Source organism: Meriones unguiculatus, chromosome 15 (assembly GCF_030254825.1).
Source record: "Meriones unguiculatus strain TT.TT164.6M chromosome 15, Bangor_MerUng_6.1, whole genome shotgun sequence".
Taxonomy (NCBI): Eukaryota; Metazoa; Chordata; class Mammalia; order Rodentia; family Muridae; genus Meriones; species Meriones unguiculatus.
The window spans coordinates 46,594,581-46,607,410 of NC_083362.1; the positions used below are offsets into that span (position 1 = coordinate 46,594,581).

The window sequence follows — 12,830 nt, forward strand, 5'->3', positions numbered from 1 at the left end:
TTTAGTTTTTAAAATAAATACAAATAGTTGATTTCTTTTAAAGCTACTTATAGGTGTATAAGGTTTTGCAGTGGTACTCCAGGGGCAGTTAACTAAATAATGAAATCATTTGGCTGCAGTTCCCTTTTCCATGAAGCTAACTCAGATGACGCTTCATACAAAGCAGCAGGCAAATACTTTCCTGTCAGAGAGAAGTGTTCTTTTATAGGTAGTGATAGGGCACAGTTTTCTTATTTGCAAATACCTACTTTGTAGAAACAAGGGATCTTCTCTGTACCTGATCTGTAAATAACATATTTCACTTTTATTTGGGAGCTATAACTCTCTCTCTTTGTAACTGTAAAGTGTAGTAAGCTCCAGGATAGCATATTTATAGAGAAAAGATGTCAGTAATTTACTACGCAACTTAATCCAGCTGATGAGGAGTCAATCAATGCCAGCATTCTTTGTGAGAGACTGGAAATACCTATTAATTGAACACCCTCGTAAAATAGATAAATGACAGTTCCACTTCAACTTCTTAAATGTGCTTGTATTTTAAAATTCTCTGCACAGACTTTAAAGGATAAATAATCATGTGTACACATTAGTATTGACTGGTAAGGCTCATGACTGTTGGGTGAGTTTTTTTCCCCCTAATGTTAGAATAAACATGCTCAGTAATGAAAAATTCCAAGCATTTGCAGACCTTTTCATCCAGGCCCCTGCCTTGTTAGTAGCCATGCCAAGCTGTCGTTTGACACAGGGATGCAGACTCCAGGCCAGCACAAATGGCAACTGAAGATTGTACCTAACCTGGTGCTAGGCATATGGGGAGGAGGGTTGCTCTGCAAAGAGGAGCTAGCACACCCAGGGATAGTGGAGACACACACTAGAATGGAGAGGTGCTCTGCTTGGGGACAGAGAGCCAGGATCCTTCTCCAGCAACTGCCTCACTGACTGCTGCCTCCTCATCTCTGTCCTACCCTCTGTTGTGGCTGCTGCTGAGTTGGGCTCCGACGAGCCATGCTCAGGGGTCCTGCGCACCAGCACCTCCCCCTCTTGCACACGTTTGATCCCTAGGTCAGTGGAGCCGTGTTGGATCGGGGAGCCAGGAATACTCGAGTCAGCCTCGTTTGAGAAGTCAAAGCCATCTGGGATTCAACATATAAAATTTTAGTACTTTTGTGCTGCTCTATTCTTTTCTGAGCACTCTGACCCAGGCAGATAAGAGAATGTATATATGGATATGATATTAACACACACTATCTATATAGTTACATGTGTGTACACAGCTTGCACACACATAAGGCAGCAAATGAACAATGTGAGGTTTGCAAATGAATAGGACAGAAAAATAGGGATCATTAAAATGACAATGTCTCTTAGGCAAGACAGTTTAACTATTTAAGGACCACATGTCTACAGTATTGCTAGGTTCAGCTCTTAGAGAAAAAAAAAAAGGAAAAGCAAATATAAAAATCCAAAACTAAGAACAATTCTTTTATGGACAGTTTATATGACAGTGTTAGTTTGACCAGTCATATCATTTCTCCACACTGCTCATACACGTACCTTTTTTCCAGCTAATAAGCTTAAAGCAACTTTTGCCCCCTATTTTTATTACTAGTTTAAAAAAACACAAAATTTAGCTAGGTCTTATTTTCCATGTTAACATTAAGAAAAATAGTCTAACATTTTCCTATTTTATAAACAGAAACATATTTACATAAAAATAACGAAGCATTATCACATTTCTTGTGCCATTTTTAAATGAAAATATTTTACTTTAATAAACAGAGCATTAATTACTAGCGTCAGTACATTCTGTATAAACAGTGATAAGTTTACTTGAACCCATGAATGGACAAACAATAGAATTCTGTACTTACCTTCTCTTCTCCATCTGTGGCGACGGATTGAAGCTGTTGTAATTGCAGTCCGAGAGATCCTCGGCACTGTCGGAGTGACTTCCACTTTAAGTACTTTCTGGCCTTCTTGTGAAGAATCAGGTGCATCAAATGGTAATGAGTTTTTCATGGCATTGGCCACCTAAAACAATAATGTAAGTCTATACAAGTTTACAACAAGCATAAAATTTTTACCTATTCTATAATGCATGTTTCCATTATTTTTGAACATGTTCAGCTTGTATAATATATAAAGTTGTATAATATAAAAGCAAAAATGTGTCAGAAATATTTATTTTTAATATTGTATATTCTTTCAGCAGGCTTTTCAAATAAAAATTTATTATTAAAATATAAGTCATATGGCCTATTGGATTCTTGATGTTGAGTTTCAAAAGAAAAGAGCACTCCAAAGAAAAACATTTAATATTTGTGAGCCATGATTTACAACAAGTAAAGATCCTGCTTTTCACATGATAAATAGCAGAAAACTATCTGTGATAAAGAGTACACTTTTCTGCACTCCTGCGTACCCACAAGGAAATATTTTTCCCAAAATGTGTGCTGACACTGTGTCCTTTGCTCCTGAGGAAGAAACTGGGAAACTGGAACGGTAAACAATTGCTATCTGTTTCCCTTAACTCGGAAGTAGTAATCAGCAAGGACCTTGAGCACATGGACAAGCACATATAGGATGCAGCAGCCTGGCAGGTATGTCTGGTCTATCCACACAGAGCTACAGTAGGAAGTTGTTTGAGGGCTTGATGGATATAAGTAAGGTTAAACCAAGCTCTTGTCAGTGAGATAGATGATGCTTGTTTTTCCATTTGGTTTTGCACATAGCTCTAGATATTAGAAAAATGCTACACATTAGTATATTTAGTTTGTGCTTAAACTATATATATAAAAATGATATAAATAAATAAAATACCTTTAAAACTATCCCAAGTAGAAAATACAAAAATACTTTAAGTATCATAAAACCTCAACAAAAAGCTTAATAATTGATAAGAAGCAAAAACAAACTAGATATGGTGACACCCATCATCATAACACTTTAAGACCAAGAAAAAATTATAAAACCAGACTGGGATACATAAGGAAGAAGGGGGAGGAAAGAAGAGACAGAGCTAAGATACAGCCAAGTTACCCAGAACTACTAGGTACCTTGTTTTTTTGTTCATATGTAGATTTAATATATATATATATATATATATATATATATAGAGAGAGAGAGAGAGAGAGAGAGAGAGAGAGAGAGGAGAGACTTTCCTACTTAACATAAGTTACCACTTTTTCTTTAATGTGTAAGTTCTCAAATATACAATTTCATTAAGAAAATACCAAACTTCAATTGTTCTGTTATTGGAGTGTTTAGAGTACTTTTATTTCTTTGCAATTAAAGTAACACTGTAGGCCAAGTATTAGCAGTGGCAAAGGCCTTTACTCCCAGCTCTCAGGAGGCAGAGGCAGTTGGATTTCTGAATTCAAAGTCAGCTTGGTCTACAGAGTGAATTTCAGAACAGCCAGGGCTACACAGAAAAACCCTGTCTCAAAAATCCAAAAACCAAAATATAAAATTAACTGTAGTATTATACTTCTAGTACTTTTACTTTCATTTAATTTGTATAAGTGTTTTGTTTCTGTGTGTATATATATGTATATACACACACACACGTATATACACACACATTTGCACCATGTGCATGCCTGGTGCTCACAAAGGTCAGAAGAGGGCATCACATCTCCTGATCTCCTGCAACTGGACTTAGAGAGGGTTGTAAGCCACAGTGTGGGATCAAACCCAGGTCCTTTGGAAGAGTAGCCAGTGTTCTTTTCCATGAAGGCACCTCTTCAGCTCTCTCTAGATTCTTTTAAGGTATAGTTTCCATAGATATAAAGTTAGATGTGGGATAAAGAGTCTAAGAAAATAGGCACTCATTACTAAACTGCTTCTGAAAAGATATAGTTAGAGTCTTATTATCTCCAAAGCAAAAAGAATGCTTCGCCTTCACCTATTGTATGCTTACATTTGTCCTTTAAACTCTATTACTGTGTATGCTCATGCCTGAATAACATGTGTGCGGAGGGTTGCCACTCTGCTCATGTGCAGGTCAGAGAACAGTCTTATAGAGCTGGTCCTCTCCTTCCACCTTTACGGAGGTTCTGGGGATAGAATTCAAGTTGACACATTTGCATGGCAAATGCCTTTACCCGCTGGGTCATATTGCTGGCCCAACATTATACTCCCTTTTTTTTTTTTGACACTTATTTATTTACTATTTGTGTGTGTAAATATGCCACGGTGTGTATAGGGATCACAGGACAACTGGTGAGGGTCGGTTCTCTCCTCCTACCAGGTGGATTCTAGGACTGAACGTAGGTTGTCGGGCTTGGCAACAAGTGATTTTATCCTGAGTCATCTCACAAGTCCCCTACACACTGGGAAGCATGAAATCTTTAAACCAGTAAGATTATAATCAGGGTTTTCTTATGCCTACAGAGAATTTTTTTCTTTTGTGTGTTACATATTAATTTTACTTTTTGGTTTGTTTGTTTTTTGAGACAGGATTTCTCTGTGTAACGCAGGATGTCCTGGAACTCACTCTGTAGACCAGGCTGGTCTCAATGCTCAAAAGATTCTCCTGCCTCTGTCTCCCCAGTGCTTGGGATTAATGGTGCATGCCACCACTGCCTGGCTCTAATTTTACTTTTTAATATAAAAGTAATGATTAGAATTTACCTGTTTATGTGGAAAAAATAACATCCTTTAGTGACTACTCCATTTCTAAACTGGCCTAGTTTTGATTATAACAAAATGAGGATTCACTTAAGCCTTTTTGTTCTATATGTCTCAATAAACTTTCTGTGGCTGTCCTCTCCTTAACAGGACATTACTTGTCTAGTCTAGGATAGGCAGGAACTTCCTCCTTCCTTCATCGCCTGCTTCCATGTGCTGGTATTGCCAGTGTTAAAACTATACTCAACTTGGTTTTCTCTTTTATTAAGGATTTCTTTTTTTTTTTTTTTTTATCTTTCTTTCCTTCCTTCCTTTTTCTTTTCTTTTTGTTTTGTTTTGAGACAGGGTTTCTCTGTGTATCCCTGGCTGTCCTAGAACTCACTCTGTGGACCAGGCTGGCCTTGAACTCAGAGATTGGCCAACTACCACCCCGACTAAAACATTTTATTTTTCAATTTATCTCAATACCTCCCCCTAATCTCTGCCCGATGGTAACATTTTGACCGCATATATTCTTTAAGAAGAGTCAACATGCCGTTAGAACCAGGACCTCAATTCTTCACGGAAAAAAAAGTATATATATAAAAACTTACCAAGAGTGGCTGAGAAAAGAGTTCTAGCTGAGCTCTATAAATGATGTCATCAAGCACTTCCTGGCCAAGGTCCCACTGTCCATTATACCTATGAGATGGATTGTTTAGTACTTTTAATAGATATCTCTGATCTTTAGCACTTAAAAAAAAAATCTGTCCCAAGTCCTACTGCTTTAGTTATAAAACAAAACTCTTATTTCAAATTTATCATTTCATTATTGAACTATCCTAGTTTTGGTTATAACAACAAAATGAAGATTTCACCTCTATGTTTAAAGTAGTTTACAGCCATTTCTTTATACAAAAGTACTGAATAGAAAGCATATTAAGGGAGCTAGAGAGATGGCTCAGAGGTTAAGAGTACTGGCTACTCTTCCAAAGGTCCTGAATTCAATTCCCAGCAACCACATGGTGCCTCATAACCATCTATAATGAGATCTGGTGCTGTATACATGCAGACAACATTGTATACATAATAAATAAATAAATAAATCTTAAAAAAAGAAAGTATATTAAAACAAACGTAACAGGTCTATCATGAAACAATTCTATGATGAAGAAAAAGAGATATAGGATGTTTCCACTTGTAGTAGAATCCATCTTCTTCCTACTTACATAGCATAGTAAAGTCCAGTGAGTAGCTGCACCATAAATTCAGGGTCTAATACTATTCGACCACAGAGTTCCTTCCACTGTTTCTCCTGTTGCCGTGGAAATCCACTTACACAAACCCTAGGAAAATACAGTAGTTAACATGTCATTTCCTAATTGGCTAAATGTGTAAGTTTAATGATTCATTCCTCTGCTACTTATACCTGCTAAATGCCAGAGTCATGAACAGGAAGAGGACGTTGGTTTTCTTTTTCTTTTTTTTTTTAAAGTATGCCTTTATGCATGAAGTATGTGTTCTAGAGAACTACATAATAAGTAGTAAGTTTTCCCCAAATAGCTAAAACAGCATCTTTCTCAGACATCCTTTTTCCTCTTTTGTCTCTCTCAAACACATAAATACATAGCTTTTATCCATCTCAAATTGTACTGGGGAATTACTAGATATTACACAACTCTTACAACAACATTTCAAAATACTGTTATTCATAAGGCCACTATTATTTATTTGATGTTTTATTTAAGTATAGTTAAAGGTGCACAATTATCTCTTAATTTTCTTTGTTGTGCAGCCTAATACAGGGGTTGGTGTCTCTGTGACCAGTGGGGCTGTTCCTTCCACAATGGAAACAATGTGAGCAATCTCCAACAGCAAGATGTGTTGTCCAGACATCAGCAGCACCTCTGCTTCTCCATACTGTAAGACCAAGGACTTCTGGAAGCTACTGGGAAGCATGAACATTATCTCCTTTCTTTCTTTCCTTTTGAGACAGGCTCTCACTATTTAATCCTGGTTGGCCTAGAATTCTTTATGTAGCACAGGCTAGTCATAAACTCAGAGATCCACATGATCTGATACTTAAGTGCTAGGATTAAAGACTGGGATTACTGTTTCTTACAACCAAGCTTATTAGCCAACCAACATATTAGCCTGATGGCAAATGAACTTCTTGGTCCTCTTTTGAGAATCTTATGATTTACAAGAGGTATAAGAGTGGCCATGACGCCAAATAGAAGCAAAGACCAATGAAGCAAGCTGTGATGTCATAAGTTGCCCATGTTACAAGGCTCATGTGCTAGGAGAATAAGGGTGGATTCCAGCAGACAGCCAACTAGATGAAGAAACCTATAATCCTACAACTACAGGAACAGAGTTCTGCCAAACAGTGCTAAGCCTTGGAAAACTACAATTCCTTCTGTCTTTCTATAGCTTAAAAGAAGCTGCCAGGTGTGGTGGCACAAGCCTTTAATCCAGCACTCATGAAGTGGAGGGTCTTCCTGAGTTGGAGCTAGTCTGGCCTACACAGGGAATTCCAGGCCAGCCAGAACCACAAAGGGAGACCCTTGCCTTCAAAACGCAAAACAAACAAACAAAAACTCTAAGCCGAGGCGAGCCATGCCTATATTCCTGCCTCATAAAAACTATGAAATAATAAATGTGTGATGTTACAAAATGCTAAAATTATGGAACTGTTTCTCTTTAAAAATCACGTAGTGTGTATGTGAAACTTCACAGATGTTTGTGGAGGTCAAAAGACAACTTCTAGGGACTTAGTTCTTTTCTCCCGCTGTGCTGTTATTTCTGCCACTGTACTTCATTCAATAAGAGCTTCCTGAATCTTGCTATAGTAGTGCTGGAATTACATATGCAAGCCTCTGCATCCAAATTTGTAATTTGAGTTTTGGAGATTGAATTCCCACTTTAAGAATTTTTCAACAAGATCATTTATCTATTGAGCCATCTTGCTGGTCCAAGAATTTGCAATGCAGCACAAGAAAGGGATTGCATATTTTTTTTTTTTTCTTTTCCAGAGGTAGGGTCTCTCTGTATATTCCTGGCTGCCCTAGAACTCACTCTGTAGTCCAGGGTGGCCTTGAACTCAGAGATCAGCCTGCCTCCTGAGTGTTGCAATTAAAGATGTACGACACTAATGCTCAGCTAGGATTGTGTATGATTTAACTCTGAGTGGGAGGTAGAGGTGAGGGCAGGAAGTGAGGAGACTCAGTTTTTTAAAGTGAAAGGTCACTTGGAATACATAAGTTCTTTAATTCCAGCCAGACCTAACTTCTTAGAAATTCTGAAGTATGGACTATAACCTGTCCACACAGAATGTTTCTTTGCCATCACATAGAAAATTGACACAATACTACTCTTTTCCAATATAGATAATAGTTTACAAAATATATAAAGGAGCATACCTATAAACCCAATGAAAGAAAAGGAGGCTAGCAGATCAGGAGTTCAAGGTCAGCCAGCACTACATAAGGCCGTGTTGTTAACAAACAAAAATGCATAAGGTAAAGAGTCACATTTAAAAAAAGAATAAATTATTACTTTTTTAAGTTTGGTGTTTTGCCTGCATGTATGTCTGTGTGAGGATGTCAGGTCTGCTGGAACTGGAGTCACAGACAGCTGTGAGCCACCATGTGAACTGGGATCTTCTGGAGGAACAGTCAAGGTTTTTCCCATATATAAGTCTATTATTCAAAATTCTTAACATGGTTTACTTTAAAAATAAATTTGGTGTACTGATGATCCTTAAGTTAGTGGACTTGACCTAACCTGTTGAGCTAAGAAATATTCTGTTGAATGTTAAAATATTTTATATTTACAATATTTCCATTATTTATTTTTATGTGTACAAGTGTTTTGCCTACATGTATGTATGTGCATTGATGTAGTTGTAGGACCTACAGAGGCCCAAAGAGGACATTGGCACACCTGAAACTGCATTAAAGGAGAGTTGTAGGTTACAATGTAAATGATGGAAAATGAACCCGTCCTGTGCAAAAGCAGTAAGAACTCTTAACTGCTGAGCCATTTCTCTAGCCCCTTAAAATAATTTTCATTCCTATAGGAATGTAAGCTCCATGAATATAATTTACTACTATACCAGAAGTTACTACTGTACCAGAAGCCTGGTACATATAATACTTTCCATATAACTATATGAATATGAACGATAATAATTACTCTTCTCACCTGGAACCCATTCGACAAAGAGATTGGTAAGATGAAGCAGGCATATACACAATGGCTGAATTATAGCATAGCATGAGAAAACTCAGGACTTCGAATCTAGAAAAATAACAAAAAATTATTAAAATTATTTTTATCAGAGACAACAGTAATTATTTACTTATTAAATAGCTATAATAATGCCTTAATGTAAATCATCATGATTTCTTAATCGGTTTACTACAGTATCCTCCTTAATAGTTTGTTTTAGTCTTTATTATAAGCCATATTATAAGCCATTGCTATCATCAATATTTTCTTCTTTAAGAAACATTAAGGCTGGGCATGGTTGTACATGCTTTTAATTCTAGCACTCAGGAGGCAGAGGCAAGTGGATCCCTGTGAGTTCAAGGCCAGCCTGGTCTACATAGTGAGTTCCAGGATAGCCAGGGCTATGTAAAGAGAGCTTGTCGAAAAAACCAAAACAGAAAAAAAATGAAAGTTGGATGTAGTGGAGCTTACTTTCAGTCCCAGCACTCGGGGCAGAAGCAGGCCTACCTCTGTGAGGTTGAGGACAACCTGGTCTATGTAGTGAGTTCTAGGCTAGTCACATAACACAGTTAGACTCTGTCTCAAAAAAGAAAACAAAACACCCAACCAACTAACCCAAACCCAAATTACAAAACCAATGAAATCAAGGGTCTGGAGATGACTCAGTAAGTAAGAGCATTTGTTAGTATTGTGGGTTTGGTTCCCAGCACCCACACCGCAGCTCCCAAGCACCTGCAACTCCAGTTCCAGGGCATCTGATATCCTGCAGGAACTGCTGGATGCTGAACAGCATTCCTAACCTCTAAGCACCAGATGCACAACCAGCCCTCCCTCCACCCAGCTCTATCAACCAAATCAATCCTCCATGTTGATTGCTAAATGGTATATGTAGGACGTGATGGACACCCTGGGTAAGAACCACTGGTTAAAAGTCATTACACCTTGAAAAGGGAAAATGCAAGGGAGGAGGAATGGAAGACAACAGTTTTTATTAATGAACTGTATGGAAATAGTGCATATTGAATTTGGGGGTAAAACTACGTACATTTGTAAGATACTTCACAATAAAAATTATATTGCAAAAAACTCCCACAACATCACAATGCAATCACTCTCATAATCACTAAGATCAGAAACTAGAAATCAGGCAGGTGAGGATAAGGAGGAATTTTTATTACTTGTTATTTTATGCTATAGGTATTTTTCTTACCTGTGTGTCTGTGTACCACATGCACGCTTGGTGTCGACAGAGGCCATAAGAGGGCATTAATGCCCTGGAATTGGAGGTACAGGTGGTTGTGAGCTGTAGAGTGGGTGCTGGGAATTGAACCCTAAACCCCTAGCCCGTGCTAGACTAGAAAGGGCTCTTAACTGCTGAGCACCCTCTCTAGCCCTTCGATATATATTTATTTGATTGGGTATATTAACCTTGTTTAATAGAATTTGTTCAATTCACCTATAAACAGAAGCTATTTATAGTACAGTGGGGAGAGGGGAGGAATTTGATTACAGCCAAGACATAGTAATATAACAAGGGTGCTGACCACTCTGCAGTACAGCCCCTAGATCTAAAGCTACAGGTCGTCAAGGGCTGCTGAGTGAGAAAACATGTTTTCTCCACAGATGAACCCCCAAATAGGCTGTCCAATCCCAAGTGGTCAGCCCTGACACATGTATAAGCGAGCAGACAGAAAAAATGTATGTACACACACGTGCACATATGTACATTTATGCATATGTTTATAGACATACTAATATTAAGAGATTGCTAATGGCCGGGAGCCGCCACTCAGCAGCCGGCTTTGATATTTACATCTCAGCGGAGAGATGGCTTTTAGCAGGCCTTTACTAAGGGCAGAGGAGAACTTGCAAGTCCATCTCCTTTTGTTTGTGACAACAGGTGGGATAGCTTGTGAGGGTTACACCTCTTCCTCAGGCTCCTTGTGCAAATTAACCTATTGTTCTGGGATGTTTTACTGGCTAAAGTAACTCCTCAAAGAATAAAGTGGTCAGAAGGCTGGAGGCAGAGGAGGCAGGCAGCACCTGAGACTTGCTGCCTGCTGCAGCAGTCTGCCTTTTGCAAAAGCTGTCGAGTCTGGACCTTTAAAGAGTTTCCTGTGTGCTGTGTGTTTATTTTATTAATTTTAATCCTCACACCCAACTCAAGAACCGTTCGACTCTGCCCGGCTGGCCCCGGCAGCTAATGCAGGAGGTGGGACACTGGAAGAGCTGGAGGGGGAGGAGTGGTGTAGATGCAGTGTTCATGTATTAAGTTCACAAAAAAATTCTTTTTTGAGCAGTTCTCATCCAAAATGCCAAGGACCTAAAATGTTTCAGATTTCGTAATCTGTGCCTTCTTCGGAGCTAAGACCCAAGTATATAGAAGAAATCCAGTGATGCTTCGCATGTCCTATACACACATAGCCGGAAGGTAATTTTACATAATATTTTAGTGCATTTTTCCTGTGTCCCAGTCACACAGACTGTATGTAATTGTTCGTGCTATCGTGCCGGTGCCACCAGACTTCAGATTTTGGGACATTTCTGAGTGATTTTTTTTCAGAGAAGGATGCTTAGCCTATACTATACTATACTATACTATACTATACTATACTATACTATACTATACTATACTTTACCAGTATGATGTATTTAATTTTTGGACTCTATCATATCATGCTTGAAATTTAGCCATTAGGAATAAATTCACCATTGGTGTGTAGTTAAAATTTTTTTTTTTTTAGATTTATGTTGAAAGAATCAGACTAACTTTGTAACCTGTTTCTTTAATTGCCTTATAACTTATATTTGCAAGTTTTAGGCCCATGTTAATTAAAGCCTCTTAGTGCTTCTCCAGAGAACCGAGGAATGTAAAAGTTCCTGACATTAGCCATCTGTGAGGGCAGAGATAAGGAAGAGAACAAGCAGAGATCTCTACTAAATGGAGAAAAAAATCACTGGCACCGGTGAGATGGGCTTTGTTTGGAAACTGGGCCAAATGGCCCCAATCCTTCTCCTGACCTTTGATCCAAAGCCTGTAACCCCCACTCCTCAGAACAGACATGGGATGAGTTAATCACCCTCCCACATTTAACTGTGGATGGCAGGAAATTCCAAACTGACTTGAAGATCAGATATTTACGACAGGGCTGACTGGACCTAAGGGTGACCAGAACTAACCAATTATTTTAAAAGTTAGACACTTCATCCAATCCTAACTTGCCAAGAAGTCAACCCCAGGAGATTCCCGCCTTGTATCTTTTAAAAACCTAAGCTCTTTGTCTCCCGGTGCCACTCCTAGCTGATCAGCAGGGGTGACCCCATTGCAATGGTTAAGAAGAGTGAGTCTCTTGCGTTTTTGCATGGATGGATGATTAGTTTCCTGAGTTCTCTTCATACCTTCTTATATTTAGGCTCTTGCTGGGCCTAACAATGTATTTGAGTATTTTTTTTTTTTGGCATGTATGTTTGTGAACCATATGGATGTCAGGTGCCCCTGGAGGAAAGAGGAGGGTTTTAGATCCTTTGAAGCCAGAGTTACAGATGGCTGTGAGCCACCATGGGGAACTGAACCGGGTCCTCTGGAAGAGCAGCCAGTGGTTATCTACTGAGCCCTCTCTCAGCCCCGACTATGTAACCCTGAGCATTACCGGTTTTGTGCAGTGAATGTTTCTCTCTGAGGATGAAGGTCACTATAGACAACTCTGATGAGGTCATGCTGACATAATGCCCCTTCTGTCAAAGCCATGGAACCAATGGTTGAAGGCTACAAAAAACAAGATTTATCATGAGATAATGTCTCCAAAATGAAGTAAAAATCTGTATCATGTAATAATATCTAATTTTGTTGAAATAAAATGTAGTTTGAAGTCAAGGTTTCATTCTTCTTCAATGACATTTTATGCCTTCTTTTAAACATAATACGTAGAAGACATAAAATTTGAAACATATCACTTTATTTTTTTGAAATACTGAGTTACTCTGTATTT

At 38.4% G+C, this 12,830-nt stretch overlaps 1 protein-coding gene across 4 annotated transcripts in view; it reads right to left on the bottom strand.

Moving 5' to 3' along the window:
* Hycc2 (hyccin PI4KA lipid kinase complex subunit 2) overlaps positions 1-12,830 on the bottom strand; it is a 60,246-nt gene that overhangs the window by 10,541 nt on the left and 36,875 nt on the right. For 3 of the 4 annotated variants that reach the window (XM_021652157.2, XM_021652159.2, XM_021652158.2), the window contains exons 7-12: positions 12,492-12,607; positions 8,815-8,910; positions 5,838-5,954; positions 5,223-5,310; positions 1,872-2,031; positions 966-1,133 (exon numbers count right to left, since the gene is read on the bottom strand). In XM_021652157.2, the coding sequence (XP_021507832.1) occupies positions 966-1,133; positions 1,872-2,031; positions 5,223-5,310; positions 5,838-5,954; positions 8,815-8,910; positions 12,492-12,607 (745 nt within the window). The remainder of the gene's footprint in view (positions 1-965; positions 1,134-1,871; positions 2,032-5,222; positions 5,311-5,837; positions 5,955-8,814; positions 8,911-12,491; positions 12,608-12,830) is intronic. The other variant, XM_021652160.2, reaches the window with a different exon arrangement.